At 44.5% G+C, this 27,992-nt stretch overlaps 1 protein-coding gene and 1 long non-coding RNA gene across 2 annotated transcripts in view; one reads left to right on the top strand and one right to left on the bottom strand.

Moving 5' to 3' along the window:
- Positions 1 to 19,566, top strand: part of LOC109904090 (BTB/POZ domain-containing protein 7) — a 50,373-nt gene extending 30,807 nt beyond the window's left edge. The window contains exons 4-11 of the mRNA XM_031788137.1: positions 13,327 to 13,535; positions 14,084 to 14,159; positions 14,437 to 14,597; positions 14,745 to 14,888; positions 15,016 to 15,205; positions 15,305 to 15,483; positions 15,638 to 16,033; positions 16,157 to 19,566. Of these exons, the coding sequence (XP_031643997.1) occupies positions 13,327 to 13,535; positions 14,084 to 14,159; positions 14,437 to 14,597; positions 14,745 to 14,888; positions 15,016 to 15,205; positions 15,305 to 15,483; positions 15,638 to 16,033; positions 16,157 to 16,912 (2,111 nt within the window). The 3' untranslated portion in view covers positions 16,913 to 19,566. The remainder of the gene's footprint in view (positions 1 to 13,326; positions 13,536 to 14,083; positions 14,160 to 14,436; positions 14,598 to 14,744; positions 14,889 to 15,015; positions 15,206 to 15,304; positions 15,484 to 15,637; positions 16,034 to 16,156) is intronic.
- Positions 19,567 to 19,867: 301 nt separating this feature from the next.
- Positions 19,868 to 21,838, bottom strand: LOC109903196 (uncharacterized). Its single transcript, XR_002256979.2, has 3 exons — positions 21,211 to 21,838; positions 20,689 to 21,008; positions 19,868 to 20,404 (listed from the first exon to the last, which is right to left on the bottom strand). It is a non-coding gene; the product is annotated as an uncharacterized LOC109903196 (long non-coding RNA).
- Positions 21,839 to 27,992: the final 6,154 nt, after the last annotated feature.

Here is a 27,992-nt window from a genome sequence, read left to right as displayed (position 1 = left end):
TGAGGCCTGCAACCGACCCTAACCCGCTAATATAGAAAGTGAAAGATTTTTTGATGGGGGTGCAATTTTTTTATGCCTGATTTTAAGGACCGTCCAAACCAAGGACGATAACTTTAACATAACGGTCACTATAACGAATAAGAAAATAAAATGTGTTCAAATTCAAGTGAACAGGAGCCTTCAGACTACAACGATAACTACAAAAAGAGTGGAAAACGATAACGACAGTATCGTTTGGATCACTTTCAGAGTGATTTGTATTTTTTCGCTGTCCCTTCGACTATAAAATATTGACAACCGATCAAAAACGCGTTCTATTGAAGCGGTCTAGGTGCGTAAGGCTGCTCAGAGAGGAGAGAAGGCAGAGTGCACGCTAAGCTTGCCTGAATAACTGGGCATGTGTGAGCATATTGGTTGGCCACATTAATTATAGTACAACTTGGGAGAAGGATGTGCCTTTCTGTACCTTAGCTGTCGAGAAAATACCCATTACTGATCCAAGTGGTTGCCTAATCAGGCCAGAACTAGATTATTATTATTCAGAATGAAACATGCATTCAAAACTCAGGGATTTTTAGCAGATATTGAAAGGGCATATTCACTGTAGTTTACAGCCTAGAATATAATTATTTCTAAAAATGCATTATTGCATTGTGTTGTTATAGCCTAGGTGTGATAATTTTCTTGTCCCTAAAAAGTTGAATCAATTGGGGAGACTTCCGAGCTGCGTGCCTGCAGGGACTGGGAGCGCAGCCTAGGGAGCACACTATCCTAAGCTACCTGTCATTCCATAATCTGATGTAAAAAATATCTATTTCAATGTGTAAATCCATTGGGTATAGGCTATTCACTGCAGTATTATGCCTAATATTTAGCTAATGAATGATGGGTTGCATACACTTCTAACTTATGCTGCACATCTCTACCAACGGCAGGGTAGCCTAGTGGTTAGAGCGTTGGACTAGTAACCGGGAGGCCGTCATTGAAAATAAGAATTTGTTCTTAACTGACTTGCCTAGTTAAATAAAGGTCAAATTTAAAAAATAAAAACTGGGCAAAACTGGTTGAATCGACGTTACCAAGTCATTTCAACCAAAACAGTGTGATAACATTAAATCAATGTGGAAAATTGTTTGGATTTGCAAAAAGTTATCAACATAAGGGCATTTTTTTCCACATTTTTCCACCTAACTTTTAACCTAAATCCAATGACATGGTGACTTTTTATTTCATTATTTTATTCACATTAGTTGAACTGACGTCTGTGCCTAGTGGGTTGTCTGTCTTCACAGTTCTCTTTGCGCAATTACGCACCTGACCTCTCCACTGCTTCTCAGCTACAGCTATTCCTCCTAACACTTGGAGTCCCAGGAAAAGCTAGACTACAATAGCTTGTTGTACATTTAATTCAAGCAGTTTATTTACTACTAGCCTATCAAGGAGAGATTTCAGCTTGCTGAATGTAAAACAGGAGAGTTTTAAAGGAGAGAGAGCGCACCATGGTGTGATCAAAGTACACCACATGAGTAGCCTGCTAATGTACCTTTCTGGAACATGTAAACTGTCGAGAATAGAACTAAACTGATCCATATGGTTGCATAATCAGGCCTAGGCTGTATGCAGTTTTTTTGTTGTCAAGAAGCATTCAAAACAGGACATTTGAGCAGTTATTCAAATGAGCCTACATCATTGCAGTTTACAGCCCTGGACAATAATTGTGCACTACCTTGATAACAATAATACTTTCCTCATTGCAGTGTGTTGTTGTAGCCTAGGTAGAATAATGTTATTGTCTCAACGTAGGCCTAATCAATAGTGGAGCTTTGCGTGCCCAACTGCTGCCTGGAAGAATGTACACATCTACCATTTCACAATTGAACTTTTTTTCTTGCACTTTGACAGGCAACTATTTATATCTACACTATTTAGCTAATGAGGAGCCTAATAATAGGGGGCGGCAGGTAGCCTAGTGATTAGAGCATCAGACTGGTGACCAGAAGGTTGCAAGATCGAATCCCCCAGCTGACAAGGTAAACATCTGTCATCCTGCCCCTGAACAAGGCAGTTAACCTGTTCCTCGAATGTCATTGAAATTTAGAATTTGTTCTTAACTGACTTGCCTAGTAAAATAAATAATTACAATTATCTAGCTAATATTTAGCTTCTTACTTCAGCTACACATATCCAGCTGTTCCTGTGCATAATAGGCTACGCAAGCCACTCCGCTATTCCTTTTCATGTGAAATCTCAGAAAAAGCTTTAGGCTGCAAAAAGCTATAGGACATTTATTTTGAGATTTTTTTATATAGTAGGCTTAATAGCCTTTTCATGGAGAGGCTCTTGCCTCTTGCTAATTGCTGAATGTAAAATAGGCCTAGGCCAAAGGAACTGTCAGGGAAAGTTATGGAGAGAGAGTGCATTGGTGTGATCACTTTGGCCAGTGATCATAACATTGTTGCGCTGATGCATTACAAATGGTTCAGGTCCTTGGTGTGGACGGTCCTTCAGATAGGTTTCTGTTCTATCAGTCCTGACATTTTGGGAGGCTATTTGTTAGTCTGTAATTGTCTGTAATTAGATACATGCAGCTTCTCCTCTGTCATTATCTGTTGCCCTAGAAGACTAAATAAACCCGTACTCACCAGAATAATGCCATAAATGATAGAATGAAGGCTTTAATCCAGTTGACATCGGTAAAGTTGTCTCTGTCATCTCTGCTTCTTTCACGGAGCAAAGACATTTATGGACCATGGAGAAATGCAATAACAAAAAAAGACTGGAAAGATTTTCTGTTCAAAATGTCCAAATGACATCAGTTTGACCCGTTGTAAGGAAATAGAAAACTGTGAAAACTGATCAGATTTCAGTTTGGCTTGGATGCCTATTTTATGTGGTAGAAATACAATCAGCTTGTATGATTCTGATAAAGATAGCACCCCCACAGATGGTATCTAACTGCACTATTCACATTCTCTTAAGATGCTGAAAGAAAGAAATCATATTTCTCCACTCCTGCTCCCAAGTCAAAATTTACCTACATCTGGTTTATAATTTTACTGCAAGATATGCTTAATTGTGTAGGAGTTAATATTACTGCTATGTGATAGGTTAAAAACCAACAGTCGGTGTCCAGATTTCAGTTTCCATCTAACCCATCTGAACAGTAGGCTACGGTTCCCTTGACGTGCCATAGGCTTATTTGAAGTCTCGTCTTGTGACTGTGGAATTTGTATAACACCTCATAATCGTCACACATAACATAGCGTCTGATAATCATCACCTATAACACAGCTGGTACTACTATCATCCTCTTTTACCAAATCTTTCCCAAACATTACTTTCCTGGCCATCCCTTCTCTTTATTTTCAACTCTCCATTTTGCAGATTTTCTCTTATTGAACTTCGACATTGCCCCTGTGTATCGACTTTTTCTGCCCGTTCTCAAAAGCATTTGACGATTGGCGTGTAGGCTATTTGGCACGCGTACAGTTAGGTCTTAAAGTTTAGGCTTATACACTAATAAAATATAATGAAAGAAAAACATTCATGTAACATTTATGGATTTTGTAAGGTATTGTTTTCTTTTATTCAACCCGCCCACCCACCACCCACCTGCCCTTCATCCACACAATATTTCATGACCCTAAACCCCCCACACCGCGGATATAACCACGGGGACTGCGAGTCAAACTAGGGTCTGTACTCTGAAGATGTTGACTGTTTTTATGCTTGCCAGTTAGCTAGTTTTTCTCAGCTGTGGATAATGGATAACAGTTTCCTACTGGCGAAAACATTCAACCTCATAAAATAATTAATGATAATTCATGGTAGCCTCGTAAACAATTCATTTAGATATGCCGTTTATTTGAAACTGGCATTTATTTGATGAAATGTGTGCCATTACCAGCCTATTAAAAGAGACAGGCAGCTATTTGAGACTCAGCATTTAATTTAAGTTTTACAGTACAGGGCTGTATATATATACAGTGGGGCAAAAAAGTATTTAGTCAGCCACCAATTGTGCAAGTTCTCCCACTTAAAAAGATGAGAGAGGCCTGTAATTTTCATTATAGGTACACTTCAACTATGACAGACAAAATTAGAAAAAAAATCCTGAAAATCTCATTGTAGGATTTTTAATGAATTTAATAGCAAATTATGATGGAAAATAAGTATTTGGTCACCTACAAACAAGCAAGATTTCTGGCTCTCACAGACCTGTAACTTCTTCTTTAAGAGGCTCCTCTGTCCTCTACTCCTTACCTGTATTAATGTCACCTGTTTGAACTTGTTATCAGTATAAAAGACACCTGTCCACAACCTCAAACAGTCACACTCCAAACTCCACTATGGCCAAGACCAAAGAGCTGTCAAAGGACACCAGAAACAAAATTGTAGACCTGCACCAGGCTGGGAAGACTGAATCTGCAATAGGTAAGCAGCTTGGTTTGAAGAAATCAACTGTGGGAGCAATTATTAGGAAATGGAAGACATACAAGACCACTGATAATCTCCCTCGATCTGGGGCTCCACGCAAGATCTCACCCTGTGGAGTCAAAATGATCACAAGAACGGTGAGCAGAAATCCCAGAACCACACGGGGGGACCTAGTGAATAACCTGCAGAGAGCTGGGACCAAAGTAACAAAGCCTACCATCAGTAACACACTACGCCGCCAGGGACTCAAATCCTGCAGTTCCAGACGTGTCCCCCTGCTTAAGCCAGTACATGTCCAGGCCCGTCTGAAGTTTGCTAGAGAGCATTTGGATGATCCAGAAGAAGATTGGGAGAATGTCATATGGTCAGATGAAACCAAAATATAACTTTTTGGTAAAAACTCAACTCGTCATGTTTGGAGGACAAAGAATGCTGAGTTGCATCCAAAAAACACCATACCTACTGTGAAGCATGGGGGTGGAAACATCATGCTTTGGGGCTGTTCTTCTGCAAAGGGACCAGGACGACTGATCCGTGTAAAGGATAGAATGAATGGGGTCATGTATAGTGAGATTTTGAGTGAAAACCTCCTTCCATCAGCAAGGGCATTGAAGATGAAACGTGGCTGGGTCTTTCAGCATGACAATGATCCCAAACACACCGCCCGGGCAACGAAGGAGTGGCTTCGTAAGAAGCATTTCAAGGTCTTGGAGTGGCCTAGCCACTCTCCAGATCTCAACCCCATAGAAAATCTTTAGAGGGAGTTGAAACTCCGTGTTGCCCAGCAACAGCCCCAAAACATCACTGCTCTAGAGGAGATCTGCATGGAGGAATGGGCCAAAATACCAGCAACAGTGTGTGAAAACCTTGTGAAGACTTACAGAAAACGTTTGGCCTCTGCCAACAAAGGGTATATAACAAAGTATTGAGATGAACTTTTGTTATTGACCAAATGCTTATTTTCCACCATAATTTGCAAATATATTCATAAAAAATCCTACAATGTGATTTTCTGGATTTGTTTTCTCATTTTGTCTGTCATAGTTGAAGTGTACCTATGATTAAAATTACAGGCTTCTCTCATCTTTTTAAGTGGGAGAACTTGCACAATTGGTGGCTGACTAAATACTTTTTTGCCCCACTGTAAATATACACTACATGTGGACACCTGCTCGTCGAACATCTCATTCCAAACCATTGGGCATAAATATGGAGTTGGTTCCCCTTTGCTGCGATAACATCCTCCACTCTTCTGGGAAGGCTTTCCACTAGATGTTGGAACATTTCTGCGGGGACTTGCTTCCGTTCAGCCACATGAGCATTAGTGAGGTTGGGCAATTAGACCTGGCTCGCTGTTAGCGTTCCAATTCATACCAAAGGTGTTCGATGGGGTTGTGGTCAGGGCTCTGTGCAGGCCAGTCAAGTTCTTCCACCGATCTCGACAAACTATTTCTATATGGACCTTGCTTTGTACACGGGGGCATTGTTATGCTAAAACAGAAAAGGGCCTCCCCCAAACTGTTGCCACAAAGTTGGAAACACAGAATCATCTAGAATGTCATTGTATGCTGTAGCGTTAAGATTTCCCTTCACTGGAACTGAGGGGCCTAGCCCAAACCATGAAAAACAGCCCCAGACCATTATTTATCCTCCACCAAACTTTACAGTTGCCACTATGGATTTGGGCTGGTAGCGTTCTCCTGGCATTGCGTATGGTAATTTTAGGCTTGTGTGCAGCTGCTCAGCCATGGAAACCCATTTCATGAAGCTCCCGAACAAACAGTTATTGTGCTGACGCTGCTTCCAGAGGCAGTTTGGAGCTCGGTAGTGAGTATTGCAATCGAGGACAGACAATTTTTACACGGCAGTCACGTTCTGTGAGCTTGTGTGGCCTACCACTTTGTGGCTGAGCCGTTGTTTCTACTTCACAATAGTAGCCCTTACAGTTGACCGGGGCAGCTCTAGCATGTCAGATATTTGACAAACTGACTTGTTGGAAAGTTGGCATCCTATGACATTGCCACGTTGAAAGTCACTGAGCTCCTCAGTAAGGCCATTCTACTGCCAATGTTTGTCTATGGAGATTGCATGGCTGTGTGCTCAATTTTATACACCTGTCAGCAACAGGTGTGGCTGAAATAGCCGAATCAACTAGTTTGAAGGGGTGTCCACATACGTTTGTATATATAGTGTTCTTATTTTTTTTCTCAAACCTCCCGTAGGCCAGATTGAATGGGCTCGTGGCCCAGATCCAGAGCCGTATGTTCCCCACCCCAACTATAATTCCTATGGCTGTATTCTCCATATATCCTCATCTCAAATTTCCTGCTTGTTTTGGTAAAGTTTTTGTCATTTGCAGACGTTAGGCCAGTTTAAATGGAAAAAAACAGGACTGTTTCTCTGCCCTCCCTCCCAGTAACAGATTGCTTCTAGGCAGGAGGTTGTAGAGGTCTCCAGTGACAGACAGTCTTATTGATACACAGCTCTGCTGAGCAGAGAGCCAGCCAGCACTGCTGTCAGGGCTCCATCACTCCTTTATTTATCACAAGACAGCTGCCCTCTCTCCTTTGCTCTCCATCTCTCTGGCTGCTGTCACTCTCAGCACTCTGAGTTGACCCCCAGAGCTCCCTAGAATGTCAGATGGAGACGAAAGCGGAGCTGTTGTCAGTTTATTACCATCACCTCCCATTGCAATGAGAGATGGTGTTTTAAACCTGAGGGGGGGTTGCTCTCTTCATGACTGTGAGGTTCAGTTGAATATAAATGTACTAAGTCACACATGGGAGGTATGTTGTTTCTCACCTCCGCTAGGCAGCGGTCATGATGATGTGTGGTGTTCTGCTAACAGAGACCCCTCACACCTTTCTCTGACAGCTGAGTGACAGGTTGAATTATTTGAAAAACCTGCCCCTCTGTCAAAATACACCTTGAAATATCGATATATAGTGAACTGAGGGTGAAAAGATTCCATTTGCCCATCTGTCTTCAACAGCTACATTCCATCTCTCTTGGAGATCGGTGTGGTTTTGACTGTATTACAGATTCAGTAGTAAAGTCCCTGATTATGGCCATTGCCCACCCACTCCATCACACAGGCACAGGGATTAGTGTATTGTGAAAGTAGCCTCTGTCACACTACAGTCACTAGCAGCATCACAGACAGGAAACAATGTACTACTGGGCCGTAGAGAGGATTAAAACCTCAATCTGTCAGACAACAAACACAAAATGTTAATAACAATAACGTTTCATGTAAATCTCAAAGTGTAGGGTTTCCTCACGAAACTAGAAAAAAATACCATGATTGTCACGTTCTGATCTTTATTTCCTTTGTTTTGTATTTATTTAGTATGGTCAGGGCATGAGTTGGGGTGGGCAGTCTATGTTTGTTTTTCTATGATTTGGGGATTTGTATGTTTCGGCCTAGTATGGTTCTCAATCAGAGGCAGGTGTCATTAGTTGTCTCTGATTGAGAATCATACTTAGGTAGCCTGGGTTTCACTGTTTGTTTGTGGGTGATTGTCTATGTTGATCGCTTGTGTCATCACAGCTCTCATTTAGTTTTCTTTATTAAATTTCATCATGAACACATACCACGCCGCATTTTGGTCCTCCGATCCTTCTCGCCTCTCCTCTTCAGATGAAGAGGAGGACGCCCGTGACAATGATTTGGGGGATTTTCACAACATTGTATCTTAAAGCATAATTAAGAAATAATTAATTGAAGTTGGAACATTTGTGACATTTTGGCCTTACCCAGATCTCGTTTAAGACTCTATAAGGTTTCATCTATAGGTTCTACAAAGCATAAAATGGTGTCATATGACGCTTTACCGCTCGCTCTGTAATATGAGTAGGTTTTAAAATTTCAATAACGATTGTCTTACATTCATTTAGGGATTAGTGTAATGTGGAAATGGTCTCTGTCACACTACTGTCACCAGCAGCATCACACGCAGGAAACTACTGGGCCATAGAGGCAGAGACAATGGGATGATTAAAACCTCAATCTGTCAGACAACAAACACATTATGTTGATAACAATAACATTTTTATAAAGCTTTTCATGTAAATCCCAAAGTGACTGTTAAAAGAACATAGAGCACAAAGAACACAAATGAAGTCACTGCACATAATACACAACACTAATACGTGGAAAACTTGAGAATAGATAAGAGGTTGGGGGAGTGGAGAAGTGCAGTCAGTTTGCCGGTTATGAAGGCACAGTGGAAGAGATGGATCACACACACAGCTGGCCAGATCCTCCTTCCCCCTCCCTGCGTTGTCACTCTCAGGGTCGCCAAAGCAGCTTTAGCACCAGGCAAACTGTCATCCCTTCAAACCTCCCCTCCCCCTACTCCAAGCCCCTACTCTAGGGTATTTATATCACCTCTCTCTCTCTCCCACAGAGAAGCAACATCAGTTCCCATGAAACCCCATGTTGTGTGGAATGGCTGTGGTGTATGTTGAGTATCAAGGTCCTCTCATTTTGTCTGTGCTATAGCCCTCTATTTACTTCCCTGCTTTTCATCTCTCCATATTCCTTTTTTTCTTTCTCTTTCCTGTGTTAGTTATCTTCCTCTCAGTGACACACTAACCTTTTAACATGCACACACACATGATTGCACACACACACACACACTCACCCATGTGTCAAATGAGCATGATTTAATTTCCATGTGACAACCTTAAGTGACCTCAGCTGCCTGTCAGAGACCTGGGTAGCTGCAAGCTATCTCAGGAGACACTTGGTATGCTGATGTCCGGGGCTGTGGTGGAGCTCTGTCATCTGGCAGTCTCTACCTTCTCCTCCTCTATGTGACTTCACTGCTTCCTCTCCGTCTGGTTGAGGCCAGGGTACACTCACTAGAGGTAGGGGTCAATCTGACAGCCTCTTTCTCCATCAGCAATTATCAAGCTTATTAGGGAAAATGGGATACCTAGTTAGTTGTACAACTGAATGCATTCAACTGAAATGTGTCTTCTGCATTTAACCCAACCCCTCTGAATCAGAGAGGTGTGGGGGGCTGCCTTAAACGACATTGTCGGCGCCCGGGGAACAGTGGGTTGGTTAACTGCCTTGCTCAGGGGCAGAACAGCAGATTTTTACCTTGTCAGCTCAGGGATTCGATCCATCAACCTTTCAGTTACTGGCCCAATGCTCTAACCACTAGGCTACCTGCCTCCTAGCCAGAGGAGATCACTCACTCTTTTACTCACTCTCACTTAACTGACATTAAAAGCCTTTCAAGCACAGTGAGAGTGATGATAATGAGTGGCTCAGCACACAATGCAGATTTTCTCTCTACTTCCTCTCTCTCTTTACACACACACACACACACACAAACACAGAGAGAGAGAGAGAGAGTAATGACTCATCTGTGGAGACCTACGGCCCATTACAATCATAATTCATGTGCGGTGAGTTTTTTAGTCATTGATTAATACGATTAATGACCACACTGCCGCACACCTTGGGAGGAAATAAATAACGTTAGTTAGCGTCAGTTAGTCTTCAGAGCTGCTTGCCGATGTGAAAGTGTTAAGAGTGGTAGTGAATGGGATATGAATTTAAATCTAAACTTGGCGTTGCATCTACGAGGCTGTTGCTCGGCCCTGTGTGTGACTAACAGCCTTCCATTAGGAGAATCAGTCAGCTGCTGTGTTATGTTTTAAGGATACGTCTTGGTCTGTGATATTGCTGTCTGATCAAGTCATTTCTCTGGTTAACAGGCAGAGCTTGACCTATGACATGAGTGAACCCTAATGCAATTGGACCAAGCGAGACTGAATCTCCACAGATATCAGTCCAGTAGTGTTTTTATTAGCCTTGGGCCTACTTGTGTTCCAAGCAGAGAGGGATTTCCAGTTGCTCCTGGGCAGAACTTCAGCTTATCGGTTAACTTAGAAGTTGGACTTAAACCTCAGGTAGTCAGAGCAGAGCCCATCATTCTGTTTAAGTCTCTCCTCCTTCCTTTTTGTTTTGTTTGAGACAGCAAAGAACTAGGTCCTTGAGTAATCAGACATGATTCAAGTCCAGCATGGTGTTTACAGGTCCTGAGTGCGGCTGATGTTTAAGTGGGTCTGGAAATGTTGTGTTCCATAAACACAGAGCTCCAAATAAAAACAGCAAGACAAAATGCCTCATTTATTGCAGTGTCAAAGATGTGGTTGCCATAACACTCATTGTATTGATATTCTTGTCAGTCTACTAGGCTCCAGTGAATGCATAGTGCCACCCGTGGAGGGAGAGAGGAGGGGAAGGAGGAAGGGGGGAAATGGCTTTAGTATTACATATAATGCTGATTCTAATCTCCGGCTCATAATAACAGTGCAAAGCTTTCTTTATAAGGCTGAATGGTGCTTTGAATTCTAATGGGCTAATAGAGAACAGAGCCGTCTGCTTTTATGTGCTGCTGGTCCCCAATTGGGAATCTTTACCTTTCAAAAGGAACGTGTGTGTGTCTGTCTATGTGTCTACCTCTGCTCAGAGTGCGAGCAGAAATATGCAGAGATAAGGACAAAATGAGAGGGATACGTCGTTACTAGTTACCACAGCCACAAAGTCATAATTATGTCTAAACCCCGCCTATTTCTATTCTTAAAATCTGATTTTAAACCTAATTTTGACCTTAACCACACTGCTAACCTTATGCCTAACTCTAACCTTAAATTAAAACCAAAAGCAAATTTTAGTTTGCATACATTTTTACAATATAGACAATTTTTACTTTGTGGCAATGGTAACTAGTGACAACTGAGGGATACAGAGTGGGAGGGAAGGAGAAGTGTGGAATCCATTCCCTCTTCTAGACTGTTTATGGGAGATAAAAAGGCAAAAATGCCCGTGTCCACGTTTCAACTTAATCTGTCCTCTTAACGATTTCCATCCTGCATTTAAAACACTGTGGGGGTCTGCTAGAATATCTGCCTAGCTAATAAAAGGAAAGGAAGGGACCAAACATGTAGGAACATGTAGGTTTAAGTGTGTGTGACAGTTGAAGGGAAATAAACCTTTTAAATGCCGAAGCAAGAGGGCAGGAGTCAATTTCCCAGAGTGCATTTTCAAAGCAGTTTCAAAGGCGAATGGTAGTGCAGCAGATCAAATCAAATTGTATTTGTCACATGCGTCAAATACAACAGGTGTAGTAGACCTTATAGTGAAATGCTTACTTATACAAGCCCTTAACCAACAATGCCGTTTTGAAAAAAAAAGTGTTCAAGTATTTACTAAAATAAACTATAGTAAAAAAATAACTGAAATAGAAAAATAACAAATAATTAAGGCGCAACAACAAAATAACAGTATGGAGGCTATATACAGGGGGTACCGGTACAGACTCAATGTGTGGGTGCACCGGTTAGTTAAGGTAATATGTACATGTACGTAAAGGTAAAGTGATTGCATGGATAATAAACAGAGTAGCAGCAGCTAAAAATGGGGGTGGGGTGGGGACAATGCAAATAGTCCAGGTAGCCATTTGATTAGCTGTTCAGGAGTCTTATGGCTTAGAGGTAGAAGCTGTTAAGCTGTTGTGCGGTAGTGGAGAGAACAGAGGCCGAGCAGTTGGCATACCAGGCAGTGATGCAACCATGCACTCGATGGTGCAGCTGTAGAACTTTTTGAGGATCTAAGGACCCATGCCAAATCTTTTCAGTCTCCTGAGGTTGAAAAGGCGTCATTGTTCCCTCTTCACAACTGTCTTGGTGTGTTTGGACCATAATAGTTTGTTGGTGATGTGGACACCAAGATCTCACACAGCCCACAGATAAGAGTCCCATAGGAGCGCTGGTACTAGAGCTCATAACCCAGCTATTCCCAGGGCAGGGCAGGCTGCTCGGCTCCACTAGCCCCATACAGAGCCAGCAGCAGCAGGGTCAGGGCTGGGCAGGGGCCACATTAAAGCAGACCAGTATCTCTGTTTGTCTGTCTCAGAGGCACACGGTGTGGCTCTATCACTGACATCACACTGCCTGGTATCATTTCCACTGTGTTGACTGTCAAAAAGAAAGCCAAATTATTGATGTGCCCTTGTGGACATGTACTAGTTTCCTATCTACATTAACATAATTTGATTGTTTGATGTTTATTCTGCTTGTATCTCGATTACAATTGCTACTATGACTACCACTATAGCCATTTCTTAAATTCCATTTCACCCCAGATTTGTTCAAATAGCTACAGTATATCAGGTACCTAATTCATAAACCTTCTGCGACTTTTAATTCGTTTTTGATTCATTTGTGTGTGTTTGCATGTGCACGAGAGTGTGTGTGCGTTTGTCCATGTTTTTTGTGTGTGTGCGGATGTGCACACATGCATGTATACTTATACGATGTGTGTGTCTGCGCAGCATACTTCCCTCTGGCTGCTGTGTTTACTTAGTGTGGTGAATGGGAGGTAGATTGACTGAAGCACATGAAGGTATCAAAGGCATTTCTGTGGGGTTGTGTGTAACAGAGTTAAACCACTGCCTGCTGTTCTAGTATGTGCTCTGATTTAGAAAACGCAGGGAGGGGGTTGTGGTGCAGGGGGCTTAGGGGAAGGGGAGTGCTCCCTGTGGTGGTAAATAGGAGGGGAACTACTGCAGCCATCTGAATGGCTCCAGAAGTGACCGCTGTGTGACTGTATTGCGGGATATTTATGGTTCAATTAAATCACCCATTAAAACTCTTACTACCATTCTAACAGTGTATGACTTCCCATACAATAGATTTAAAAAATGTAGCCTGGGCCCATATTGTACGTGCTGTAGCCACACAGAGGAGTTGGTTGAAGCACAAACTGACTGGACAACCAGGCTATTAAAGAGGCTGTTCACTCGGTGATATGAGTGTTAGACTGAGGTATCTAACCACTGTGGTGTGTGTTCCTGTCTCCTCTCCCAGGCTGTGAGGACATTGTGGTGGAGAGCCTGTCCCTGGACTCTCTGGTCCCCATCCTGAAGTGGAGCTCTCAGCCTTACGGCTCCAAGTGGGTCTACCGCCAGGCCCTGCACTTCTTGTGTGAGGAGTTCAGCCAGGTTGTGACCTCTGACGTTCTCTACGAGCTTAGCAAGGAGCACCTGCTCACCGCCATCCAGTCAGACTACCTGCAGGTGACTACCGCTGTCTGTGTGATTGGCCTGAATGCATTTACCAATTATGTTATCCTGTCTAAATGACCCATTTGTAGTCAGTGCTTTGATTATAATGGCTGACAAAATAAGAACACTTTTTTACGTATTTTCAACCATCCAGTTTTCACGTAAATCTGCGAGGCAGCTAGGGTATGATTGGTTTGATATAATTATTTAGTGAAGTGGCAACACGCACGCAGATGCATAAACACAAACACGTGTAGTCTGGAGCACAGACCGAGTGAGAACATTCCCTGGAGGCATTGCCTTCAAGGATGGACTCTAAATGAAGCTGAGCTCTGGTCTGCTCTGCTGTGCCAAACTCCCTGGGTATCACACAGGACGGCTGAGGTGAAACGCTGTAATCCAACCAGACAAATATAACACTCAGCCACAACTACACCATCAACCACATATGCAAGCATCCTCACTACAATGTTTAACCTTGTCCTTACTCTTTTCCTTACCTATCACCATCCCCCAATCTTCTTCTCTTGCACCCCTGCCTTCCTCTCTCCCTTTCACAGGCGAGTGAGCAGGACATTCTCAAGTACGTTGTTAAGTGGGGCGAGCAGCAGCTTATTAGGAGGATGGCAGACAGGGGTAAGATAATACACTCCATAATTACCCTCAGAGCAGGCCCCCTAATGGCTCTGGGAAAATGCACTCTAAAAGGCTATAAAAGAAGCCAAGTTTTATCCTTAAAATGGGAGACTCTGAAGCACCTCAATTGTAGATTGCAGTATTTAGTTTTTGTGTAGCTCTGAACCCGACTGAAAATACTGTATCATAAAACAATAATGAGTGTAGTGTGTTGGCCGTCCTAACCATAGAATGAACTACAAACTGTGTGTTTTTTGCGTCTGGTTTCTTTTCCCAGAGCCCAACGTGCTGAGTGGGACGGCCCACAGTGTGAACAAGCGGGGGGTGAAGAGGAGGGACCTGGATGTGGAAGAACTGAAGGAGATCCTGTCCCCGCTGCTGCCCTTCATCCGCACCGAGCACATCCTCCCTGCCAACAGCGACATCCTCTCTGATGCGGTCAGTAGTATATGTTGGCTTCAATACAGTTTCTGCTGTCAATACATAAAGTGCAATCAATCTATCTATCATGTTGACTGACCTGTCCCTCTAGGTGTGTTCTTTTGTGTTCTCTTTAAATCACCCCCCCCCTCTTCCCGTCCACAGACGAAGAGGGGTCTGATCAGCACCCCTCCCTCGGACATGCTGCCCACGACAGATGGGGGCAAGGCCAATTCTTGGTTGCGACAGAAGAACGCTGGCATCTACGTGCGGCCCCGCCTCTTCTCTCCCTATGTAGAGGAAGCCAAGGTAAGACACTCAGCATCGAGGGGTTAATGACGATTAGCAGTGCAGGTTTTCTCTGTTCGATCTCATCTCTGAGGGTTTGGGTCAGGCCGAGGTCGTACACTCCTAACCCGTCTCCTCCTCCCCTCAGTCTGTGCTGGATGAGATGATGGTGGAACAGACAGATCTGGTGCGTCTGCGTTTGGTGCGCATGTCGAACGTGCCTGACACCCTCTACATGGTCAACAACGCCGTGCCACAGTGCTGTCACATGATCAACCATCAGCAGATGGCCAACAACCAATCCACCGTCCCGTCCGTGGTGGCCAATGAGATCCCAGGTTAAAGGAGAAGACTGGTGCCAATAAGGAAGCCATTTTGTATAACATATTAGTAACATTGACATGGTCCACTAATCCTCTGTGTGTGTGTCCTGTCAGTACCCAGACTGGCGGTGGTGAAGGAGATGATCCGGAGGCTACAGGAGCTGAGGCACACAGACCAGGTCCAGAGGGCCTATGCCCTCAACTGTGGCGAGGGGGCCACTGTCAGCTATGAGCTGCAGCTGCGTGTGCTGAGGGAGTTTGGCCTGGCGGATGGGGCTACTGAGCTACTGCAGGTGAGGGGAAACACCCTCGGGTACAGGGAGGACCAGGTCTGAGAAAGTAACCAGGCTATAGACTGATAGACTTGGTGTACTATGCTGATGACTTGTATGCATTGTAGTTGTAGACCATTTAGATACCAATGCAAAATATTTTGTTTATTCTCAGAACCCCTTCAAGTTCTTCCCAGAGGAGCATTTTGGAGACGAGAGTCCGGTTCTGGCCCTGCGCCAGGCAGGACGTTGTCGAGTCAACAGCAGCCCAGCGATGGACAGCATGTTCTCAGACCTGGAGGGCCTGGCTGGGTTTCACCCCCCGCTGCCTCCCCCTCCACCCCCATATCACCCCCCTGCCACCCCCAGCCATGCCCAGCTGAAGGGGGCATGGAGGCCCCGTGTGCCCATCCCACCCCCCACCCGCTCCTTCTCCTACCCCTGTAACCGCACCCAGCTCCACACCTCAGCCAAGCATGGTAGCCCTGACTACCCCTCTGCCCCCAGGCCTCCACCTCCAGACTGCACCAATCCCCAGGCCATGGGTCGAGCCCTGCTCGCAGAACCACAGGTGAAGGTCCACATGTCATGCTGTGTGTGTGGATTGCATTTGGTCAGTGTAGCTGTAGAAGTGTATTGTGGTCTTGTATAGCTCTAACTAGTTGTGTTTGTGTGCTTCTTTTTGTTTCTCCAGCTGAGCATGGAGCCTGTGATGAGGGAGTTCATGCCTGACATCGCTCTGGGTGTCTCTGTCATGACCCTGAGGGAGCACCGTATGGGGAACAGGGACGGTCACAACCCTCCCCCTCATGGCCCCATCCCGACCCCACACCTCCCCCCCGGACCCTGTCCCTCAACTCGCCTCAGCCATGGCCACACTCACTCCTGTAAGAGGCACGCTCCAGAGCCAAAGCTGGAGGCCCAGGCAGAGTTCCCTGACCTCTACGACTTCTCCTGCCGACCAGCCACCCCGACCTCCAGCCACCCCCTGGCTCCTCCCTTCTCAGGGCCAGACCTCTACAGCCACAGCCCCTCCAGCAGCCTCCCTCCCTCCTACGTGTCTGACACCCAGGGATGGACAGCTGAGGCACGCTCTGACCCCCTGCGCTTGGACGTGCTGGGCCTGCCCCCTCAGCGGCAGAATGGAGCTCTGGCTAATCCCTCTGGTTCCCATGCCAAGGCAGGACATGTCCCCAGAGGACAATCAAACAATGAGACTGACCTCACTCACGGCCTTGGCCACTTGTGGGGCTCCGCTAGTCGAAACCTAGAAGGGTATGAGGAGAAGCCGTCGGCCCACAGTGAACCCCATGAGGAGATGGGGGTTACTGGCGAGTCCACAGGGTCAGGGGCCCAGCAGCCTCATAGAAATAGTGTTAGCGAGGAGGCTAACAGAGACCGCAGGTCGCCTAACAAGCCTGACTACCCTTACAAGAAGTCAGCACTTTAACCCCTGGAGAGGAGTGGGGGTTGAGTTGTCTAAAGGGAAAGGTGGGGAAAATGACCTCCAGTCATGGACATCAGAGCACTAATGAGTGTGTGAAGGGTTGGCTAATGATTTCTATTTATAGATTGTGTGTGTAAATGTCCCACCTCCTCCAGCCCTCCCGTTATGACATAGTGCTGTCTTCACCTCACGTCTCCTCTGATTGTTACAGACTAGCGGCATCTAGTCTGTAGGTTAGAGAAACAGCAGTGACTGTAGTGTATCAGTCTGACTGTTGAATTGAAGCTTGCCGAAGCCAACCTCAGTGCTGCAGTTTTACAATATCATTCCAGCAGTTTAGGAGGGGTTTTGCCTATTTTCCTTGAGCCTTGTTGCACACAGGTTTGTTGTAACCTCTTAGATGTGGGAGTCAGGAATGAAGATCATATCATTACGATCATAACAACGATGTGTTATGATCATAACAATTGTGTAATATAGCTGAAATATGTGCTGAGGACATCTAATATACATAAGGACTGTAGTCATCAGCATATACTTTACCTGGGAGATATATACATAGGATCTCAGTATAAACTAGTGAACACCAGCACGTAGCTCCAAACAGCGTTATCTTCATGATAAAGTTATGTAAAAACATGTCTGTATTTTCTTGCTCCTCTCATTTGTATTTCCTCTCTCTTCCTGTAGCATTCCTCCAGTACGTACCTCACCTGATTAGTTACATTTGATTTCCCCTTCCTGGTGATGAGTACTAGGCTCTGGCTGGTTCGGATCAGGCAGGAAGTGGATCAGATGGGGAGTAGGTCTGTGGAGGCTGTCATTGTTCTCTCTGGATACCGCTGTCGTCTTCTGGGTTATTGTTTGTGTCCAGAACTCACCAGTGCTGCTTCTGCACAGTCTCTGGCTTTTATATTCTCACAAAAGCATGAGCCTAGAGTTTTCAGAATGAGACAGGAGGGTGAGGGCATAGGTTGATGACTGAGGTACACTGGGAAAGATAAGGGTGCCATGGCAACTGTTGTACAGTGGCAACTGTTGTACGCGCTCGTCAGGAGATGTTTGTATTCAGCAGAACGTGTGTGTGGTTTCGTACTCCCAGGCAACTGTTTAAACAGTATCAGTACTGTATACTCAGTATCCATCTTTAATCAGGTCTGTATTTACATATCAACATGAGGCTCTGAGATGATTAACCAGTGACCGACCATAGAATGGTATGGCCATTATGCTTGAAACCACCTTGCTCTTTCAATGGAATTAACAATTAGAAGCCTTAATCCACATTTTGAAGTGACCAAACGGAATTCATCACAAGTGTGATGCCACTACTGGCTCTCCTAGTTGTCAGTGTGACTCTTCTGTACAGCCTCTACACACACACACTCCATTCCAATGTACGAATTTTCATTATGGTTCTATGTTACCACCATCACGCCACCTTTTGGCCAATCCTGGACCTGCAAAGACCTGCTCTTTCTCTCTCTCTCTCTCTCTCTGCCATCAGAGATTATGGCATACTGAATGAGAGCTATCGGGCCTGTTGCTACAGAAACCAAAGTGCACACATCAGAGCCTGTAAGATCACCCACACCTGTCTGTCCTATGACAAACTGACAAACCCATGATACATAAAGATGCAACATTGCACTGTAGGAACAATCCATTTCACATGGGAGCAGGGGGGAATATGAACAAATGCATTTAGAACAAAAGGGATCCAGAACACCTAAATCATTCTTTAGTAAATAAAATTGTATGGCCTCCATCACCTGCATTCTACCATTCAGAAATCCTGAGCATTGCCTGTAAATAATCATTTGATATACTGTACAACAGAAATCCTTGTTATTACATCTTAGTGGATTTATATGAATTATTCAGCTGTTTTGTAGCTGTGGAGGACTACAGTGTGAAGTTGTTTAGAAACACATTTCACCTAGAAAGAATAATCACTCAGATTTTTGTTCTTAAATGTTTTGTTTTATGGGAATTCTTTAATATTGTTATTGGTGAGAATACCACGATTGTGTAGATTTTATACATTTTATTTTTAAATCTAGCACAGGATTTTTAAATTAGCGCAGGAACATGTAGATGATCTGTAGATATTCACTCTGCCATGTAGTAATGAAGTTGCAGGGCAGAAACGTGTTTTTGTTCCATCCAGTTTGCTTTGGGAAAAACATTCTAACCTTCAGATTCCTCATGTTCATGTTGGTTAGTTGCTTTATTTTCCAGGACAGTGTTCCCTTTGAATAAAAAGCCTCCACATTCTCTTTTTGCTGTCAGTGCCTTCCCCTGCCACAAACTGGGCTTTTGTTGAAGTGACTGGTATCCTATGCAAGCCTTTTCTACAAGCTTACCAACCTGCATCAAATAGTCCTTTGCAAAACTCATATAGCTAATTATTTGTTTACATAGTGGGTTTTTTGGTACCTTTTGAAATTGAACCCTCTGGAACTGTGATTGGTTATTTGTTGAGAATTTTATAATTGAACAGGTACTTTGTACTCGTTTGATCTATATAAACACTTCTGTAGATTCCTGTACTAAGTTGTATTTAGTTTCACTGGTTCTATTTTTCTACTGTTACCTCAAAAGGTGCATAACAGTGATGAACTTGGGCATCTTTGAAATAAACTGCTTCAATATAATTCTAGACTGTGTTAAGTCATTGAGTTCAACCTAGAATAACAATGAGTCAGGCATCTAAGAAGTACTTTCTGGTTCAAGAAGCAGTGCGACTTTGCGGGGGTCGTATTTCGGAGGACGCATGGCTCTCGACCTTCGTTTCTCCCGAGTCCGTACAGGAGTTGCAGCGATGGGACAAGACTAACTACCAAGTGGATATCACAAAATTGGGGAGAAAAAGGGGTAAAAAGTTTCTTATATATTTTTTTAAGAAGTACCTTCTGGTATTTGGAGGACAAGTAGCCACATAATCACGTCACGGAGTATGCTGGATGAACTATTCAAATGTTTAATTAACAGGAATGCTAGTGACAACATGAAATGGTCACATACTGGATCTGTTTCAATATGAATGGCAGTGCATCCTCATCAGGTGTCACATTATTATGAAATTCTAATGACAACTAAGACATAATTGACCAAATAACAGTAAGTCCATGACTAAAATGACTAGATTCCATCAGCATCTCTCCAAGCCTGCTAACAGCATGCTACTTCAGCTTCTCATGAGACATGGAACGCCATTTGAAATCCATGGAGAGCAATTCGAGAACAACTTTTTTGGCTAAACTTTCAACTTCATAAACCTCAGTAACAGCATATTTTATAGCAGCACTGCTATTTAAATCAGAAGTTGTTTGGTGGACAGAACTTTTGCTATGAACCCAAAGTAACATTACAAAATTGCACAAGTAAGTAAACAACAGGAAACCGTGGGGCAGAATGACATCAGCTGTTCATCTGTTGCCTCTTCTTCATCAGCTCCCCAAATAATTGGTGGATGACTTCTGCTGTGATGACCTGAGAGGGAGAGGGGAGGAGTGGTTCAATGGGGATGAGGTGAACGACCAAAGTAGTAGATCTGCAGTACTTGTTTTGCTTTTCAGCTACTGTTTGGGCCCAAGCAAATCAAGTATATACATTCAATCATTCAGTGCTGACGTGTCAAGTAACCTGCAGTATGGACTGCTGCTCATAGATTTTGGTTTCTTATGCTGTGTTTATGTGCTCTCAGAATTATTGGAAATATTCTGGAACTATCACCAGACATTTTGTCCTCAGTAAACAAACATACAGCACCTCACCTTTCCTTCATCAGCAATCTGCTGTAGGAAAGCCATCAGTTCAGTCTCCTTCTCAATTAACTCAGAGATAGAAGAAACAACATTTTACTTTCATCAAATGGTATAAACCCTGTGTTAGGTTACATCTACAGTTAATAGCTGCCAAACAAATAAATGAAAAAGATTGTCCCCATCCTTAAGTTAAACAATCTCCAGTTGCTGAATGCTGTCCAGAGTACTCAACCGTCTGCTTATGCCAGGCCTGAGACTAGCAGTTCCTTGCTCTGTAGTGCCTCAGTTCTCACAGGCCAGGACAGTGTCTGACTCATCCAGCAGGCCATCTGAGCAGAAATGACAACACATATTCAATGGAAACAGCTCTCCACCTTTATCCAATCCAAAGGGCTGAGACAACAATGAAACGGTTAGCTACAGCAATCTGTTCCACATCAAATAGCTAAAAACAACAGTGGCTGCACTGTGCTTTGAATAAATTATGGCAAAACACACAATCTCAAGAGAGAAGCATCTTTACTGGCCCACCTTGCAACTGACGCAGGGGCACAGCTGGACTCTCCAGTGGTTAGGCCAGAACACAGCCCCTTCCCTAGCGCTCTCCAAGCCGTGGGCCTTCAGCTTCCTCAGCCTGCAGTACACAATATTGACCTGGCCCTTCACAGGGAGACCTGCGTTACCTTTCCCGCTGCGCCTCCAGACCGTAGTCGGGACGGCTCAGGGGAGCCTTTACTTGCTAGCTCCAGGACCAGAGCAATTTACAGATATTCTGGGGTAATTCCCACATTTGGGGATCTTATCCGCTACTAATGACGAGTTAGTCTGGAATGCCATTGAAGTAGTTAACTGGAAATCATTGGAGGTAGTAATATAGTAGTGGGCTAACGGAGCAAAAAGATCATAGTTCGGTTACATCCGTCACACACAATTGCATCCAAAACCGAAAGTAAACTTACTACGTTAACCATAATCAGTGTTTTAAAGCTATACCCCTACTTTACCAACACATGTCATCTCCTGGTCAGTCCATTTACAGGCAGCCCACCCATTCATAGCCTGTTTCTGGACAAAAGACAGCAAGGGAGATAACATCCGTGGTGGGGAAAGTACCCATTGTCATACTTGAGTAAAAGTAAAGATACCTTAATAGAAAATGACTCAAGTAGAAGTGAAAGTCGCCCAGTACGCTCCTACTTGAGTAAAAGTCCAAAAGTATTTGGTTTTAAATCTACTTATCAAAAGTAAAAGTAAATATTATTTCAAATTCCTTGTATTAAATCAAACCATACGGTTTTTTACATTTACAGATAGCCAGGGGCATACTCCAACACTCATAATTTACAAATGAGGCAAGTGTTTAGTGAGTCCGCCAGATCAGAGGCAGTAGGCATGACCAGGGATGTTCTCTTGATAAGTGTGTGACTTAGACAATTTTCTTGTCCTGCTAAGCATTCAAAATGTAACGAGTACTTTTGGGTATCAGGGTAAAAATGTATGGAGTAAACAGTACATAATTTTCTTTAGGAATGTAGTGAAGTAAAAGTAGTCAAAAATATAAATAGTAAAGTACAGATACACCCCCCCCCCCCCCCCCCCCCAAAGCAGAGGGGTCTGTGCACCATGGATAATTTCTCCCCTAACTACCCAGAGTAGAGGGCAGCGAGGCAGGCAGCAAACAGGAACAGGAGTCCACTGTCTGCATCCTCCCAATACATTACTCTCCAGCGCCATCTGCTTGGAGTCAGGTGACCTGCACTGCAAATCACGTAGCAAATAGCTGAGTGGATGACTCTTGAATAATGCATGAATTGGTTTAGCAGGCAGTGTTAACCAACTGTCTGCTTATGTATAGATGTGCTTATTTCGGCCTTCAATGGAAGGCAGCAGTACAATACAGAGAATCTCAAAATTCCTCTCCTCACTGCCCCAAAAAATGTATAATATGGTCCCCATCCTTACAATCTCCAGTTGCTGTACGGGGTATACGGTACTCAGTCCTGACATGAGCAGACTGTTGAGACTAGCAGTTCCTTGCTAATTGGGTGGTGCGGATGGCCCAGCGCATCACTGGGGGTGAGCTTCCAGTCATCCAGGACGTACATGCTAGGCGGTGTCTGAGAAAGGGATGAACATTTTCCAAAGATGTGAGCCACCCGGGACGTGGATTGTTCTCCACGGAGAAAGATTTTTTTCTTTAATGAGTCAAAAGCCAAGGATTTACTTCAGACACCGGACAAGGCCCAAATCCCTGTCATTCGCATGAAGAAGAGACAGAGATATAGGGGACATAGGTCGGGGTGTCTTGTAAGGGTCCGACGGCAAGTGGGTAATCCGCCTCTACCATCCGTCCTATTAGCCAACGTGCAATCATTAGATAATAAACTGGATGAGCTCCGATCAAGACTATCCTACCAACGGGACATTAAAAACTATAATATCTTATGCTTCACCGAGTTGTGGCTGAACGACGACATGGATAACATACAGCTGGCTGGATTTTCGACCCATCTGCAAGATAGAACAGCTGCCTCCGGTAAGACAAGAGGTGGCGGTCTGTGTCTATTTGTCAATAACAGCTGGTGCACAAAATCAAATATTAAGGAAGTCTTGAGGTTTTGCTCGCCTGAGGTGGAGTATCTCATGATTAGCTGTAGACCACACTATTTACCAAGAAAGTTGTCATCTATATTTTTCGTAGCTGTCTATTTACCACCACAAACCAATGCTGGCACTAAGACCGCACTCGAGCTGTACAAGGCCATAAGCAAACAAGAAAATGCTCATCCAGAAGCAGTGACTTTAATACAGGGAAACTTAAATACATTTTACCAGCATGCTCTGGGATTCTTCAATGGCATTGAGGAGTATACCACATCAGTCACAGGCTTCATCAATAAGTGCATCGATGACATTCTCCCCACAGTAGCCGTACATACATACCCCAATAAGAAGCCACAGATTACAGGCAACAGCCGCACTGAGCTAAGGGGTAGAGCTGCCGCGTTCAAGGAGCGGGATTTTAACCCGGACGCTAAGAAATCCTGCTATGTCCTCCGATGAACCATCAAACAGGCAAAGTGTCAATACAGGACTAAGATTGAATCCTACTACACTGGCTTCGAAACTAGTCAGATGTGGCAGGGCTTGCAAACTATTACGGACTACAAAAGGGAAGCACAGCCGCAAGCTGCCCAGTGATACAAGCCTACCAGACGAGCTAAATTACTTCTATGCGTGCTTTGAGGCAAGCAGCACATAATCATGTATGAGAGCACCAGCTGTTCCGGATGACTGTGATCACACTCTCCGTAGCCGATGTAAGACCTTAAAACAGGTTAACATTCACAAGGTCGCAGGGCCAGACAGATTACCAGGACAGGTACTCCGAGCATGCGTTGACCAACTGGCATGTCTTCGCTGACATTTTCAACCTGTTCCTCACAAGAGTCTGGAATACCAACATGTTTCAAGCAGACCATCATAGTCCCTGTGCTCAAGAACACCAAAGTAACCTGCTTAAATGACAACCGACCCGTAGCACTCATGTCTGTAGCTATAAAGTGCTTTGAAAGGCTGGTCATGGCTCACATCAACACCATTATCCCAGAAACCCTAGACCCACTACCATTTGCATACCACCCAAACAGATCCACAGATGATGCATCTCTATTGCAGTCCAAACTGCCCTTTCCCACCTGGACAAAAGGAAAATCTATGTGAGAACTATTAAATTTACTACAGCCCAACGTTCAACCTCATAGTGCCCTCAAAACTCATTACTAAGCTAAGGACCCTGGGACTAAACACCTCCCTCTGCAACTGGATTCTGGACTTCCTGACGGGCGGCGCCCAGGTGGTAAGGGTAGGTAACAGCACATCTGCCACGCTGATCCTCAACACAGGGGCCCCTCAGGGGTGCATGCTCAGTCCCCTCCTGTACTCCCTGTTCACTCATGACTGCATGGCCAGGCACAACACCAACACTAGCCACCCTACACTGGCTTCCTGTTAAGGCAAGGGCAGATTTCAAGGTTTTACTGCTAACCTACAAAGCATTACATGGGCTTGCTCCTACCCATCTTTCCGATTTGGTCCTGCCGTACATACCTACACGTACGCTACGGCCACAAGATGCAGGCCACCTAATTGTCCCTAGAATTTCTGAGCAAACAGCTGGAGGCAGGGCATTCTCCTATAGAGCTCCATTTTTATAGAATGGTCTGCCTTCCCATGTGAGAGACGCAGACTGGGTCTCAACCTTTAAGTCTTTACTGTAGACTCAGCTCTTCAGTGGGTCATATGATTGAGTGTAGTCTGGCCCAGGAGTGGGAAGGTGAACAGAAAGGCTCTGGAGCAACGAACCGCCCCTGCTGTCTCTGCCTGGTCGGTTCCCCTCTCTCCACTGGGATTCTGCTCAACATCTGCTCTGACGACCGGCTCATGTCTGAAGGAGACGACACCTGCGAGGGGGAAAAAAAACCACGCCCTGTTAAGAACTCTTTATTTATTTAAATATTTTTTTATATATATTGACTTTTCATATGTTGAACCCTATTATAGGGGCTGAGTCACTGGTTTACTGGTGCTCTTCCATGCCGTCCCTAGGAGGGGTGCGTCACTTGAGTGGGATGAGTCACTGACGTGATCTTCCTGTCTGGGTTGGCACCCCCCCTTGGGTTGTGCCGTGGCGGAGATCATTGTGGGCTATACTCGGCCTTGTCTCAGGATGGTAAGTTGGTGGTTGAAGATACCCCTCTAGTGGTGTGGGGGCTGTGCTTTGGCAAAGTGGGTTGGGTTATATCCTGCCTGTTTGGCCCTGTCCAGGGGTATCATCGGATAGGGCCAGTGTCTCCTGACCCCACCTGACTCAGCCTCCAGTATTTATGCTCCAGTAGTTTGTGTCGGGGGGGCTGTCAGTCTGTTATATCTGGAGTACTTCTCCTGTCTTATCCGGTGTCCTGTGTGAATTTAAGTATGCTCTCTCTAATTCTTTCTTTCTCTCTTTCTCTCTCTCTCTCTCTCTCTCTCTCTCTCTCTCTCTCTCTCTCTGAAGACCTGAGGCCTAGGACCATGCCTCAGGACTACCTGGCATGATGATTCCTTGCTGTCCCCAGTCCACCTGGCTGTGCTACTGCTCTGCCTGCGGCTATGGAACCCTGACCTGTTCACCGGACGTGCTACCTGTCCCAGACCTGCTGTTTTCAACTCTCAAGAGACAGCAGGAGCGGTGGAAGATGCTAAGACACTCTTAATGATCGGCTATGAAAAGCCAACTGACATTTACTCCTGAGGTGCTAACTTGTTGCACCCTCGACAACTACTGTGATTATTATTATTTGACCCATGCTAGTCATTTATGAACATTTGAACATCTTGGCCATGTTCTGTTATAATCTCCACCCGTCACAGCCAGAAGAGGACTGGCCACCCCTCATAGCCTGGTTCCTCTCTAGGTTTCTTCCTAGGTTTAGGCCTTTCTAGGGAATTTTTCCTCACCACCGTGCTTCTACACCTGCATTGCTTGCTGTTTTAGGCTGGGTTTCTGTACAGCACTTTGAGATATCAGCTGATGTAATTTGATTTGATTAAGTTTGCAGGTGACATAACAGTGATCACCAACAATGATGAGACAGCCTATAGGGAGGAGGTCAGAAACCTGGCAGTGTGGTGACAGGATAACAACCTCTCCCTTAACGTGATCAAGACAAGGGAGATGATCGTGGTTCATTGGTGTCTACATCACCAACGAACTATCATGGTCCAAACACATCAAGACAGTCATGAAGAGGGCACGACCTCTATTCCCCCTCAGGAGACTGAAAATATTTGGCATGGGTCCTCAGATCCTCAAAAAGTTCTACAGCTGCACCAGTGAGAGCATCTTGACTGGTTGCATCACTGCCTGGCATTGAAAATGCTCGGGGCTCTGATCGCAAGGCACTACAGAGGGTTGTGCGTACAGCCCAGGACATCACTGGGGTCAAGCTTCCTGCCACCCATAACCTCTACACCAGGCGGTGTGAGAGGAAGGCTGCCAAATGGTACCGGAGCGCCAAGTCTAGGTCCAAAAGCAGCTTTGCTAGCTGAACTATTTGCATTGATTCCCCCCCCCCCCCCCCACATCCCCCCAACCTACCACCCCACCCATTCTTTACGCTGCTGCTACTCTTTGTTTATTATCTATGCATAGTCACTTTACCTTTACCTACATATTACCTCAATCACCTTGACTAACCTGGGCCCCCACATATTGACTCTGCACCGGTGGTACACCCTGTATATACAATTGAAGTCGGAAGTTAACATAAACTTTAGCCAAATAGATTTAAACTCAGTTTTACAATTTCATCCTAGTAAAAATTCCCAGTTAGGGTCACCACTTTATTTTAAGAATGTGAAATGTCAGAATAACAGTAGAGATAATTATTTATTTCAGCTTTTATTTTTTTCATGACATTCCCAGTGGGTCAGAACTTTACAATTAGTATTTGGTTGCATTTCCTTTCAATTGTTTAACTTGTCAAATATTTCAGGTAGCCTTCCACAATAAGTTGGGTGAATCTTGGCCCATTCCTCCTGACAGAGCTGGTGTAACCGAGTCAGGTTTGTAGGCCTCCCTGCTCGCACATTGTTTTTCAGTTCTTTTTTCAGTTCCACACATTTTCTATAGGATTGAGGTCAGGGCTTTGTGATGGCCACTCCAATACCTTGACTTTGTTGTCCTTAAGCCATTTTGCCACAACTTTGGAAGTATGCTTGGGGTCATTGTCCATATGGAAGTATGCTTGGGATCATTGTCCATATGGAAGTATGCTTGGGGTCATTGTCCATATGGAAGTATGCTTGGGGTCATTGTCCGTTTGGAAGACCTGTTTGCAACCAAGCTTTAACTTCCTGACTGATGTCTTGAGATGTTGCTTCAATATATCCACATAATTTTCCTTCATCATTATGCTATCTATTTTGTGAAGTGCACCAGTCTCTCCTGCAGTAGAGCACCCCCACAACAAGATGCTGCCATCCCCGTGTTTCACGGTTGGGATGGTGTTCTTCGGCTTGCAAGCCTCCCCCTTTTTCCTCCAAACATAACGATGGTCATTACGGTCAAACAGTTATATTTTTGTTTAATCAGACCAGAGGATATTTCTCCAAAAAGTACGATCACTATCCCCATGTGCAGTTGCAAACCGTAATCTGGCTTTTTTTATGGCGGTTTTGTGGCAGTGGCTTCTTCCTTGCTGAGTGGCCTTTCAGGTAATGTCGATATAAAACTCATTTTACTGTGGATATAGATACTTTTGTACCCGTTT

The sequence above is a fragment of the Oncorhynchus kisutch genome, linkage group LG14, assembly GCF_002021735.2.
Source record: "Oncorhynchus kisutch isolate 150728-3 linkage group LG14, Okis_V2, whole genome shotgun sequence".
NCBI lineage: Eukaryota > Metazoa > Chordata > Actinopteri > Salmoniformes > Salmonidae > Oncorhynchus > Oncorhynchus kisutch.
The sequence above is the reverse complement of the archived record's forward strand: the minus strand, read 5'-3'. Positions and strand labels throughout refer to the sequence as shown.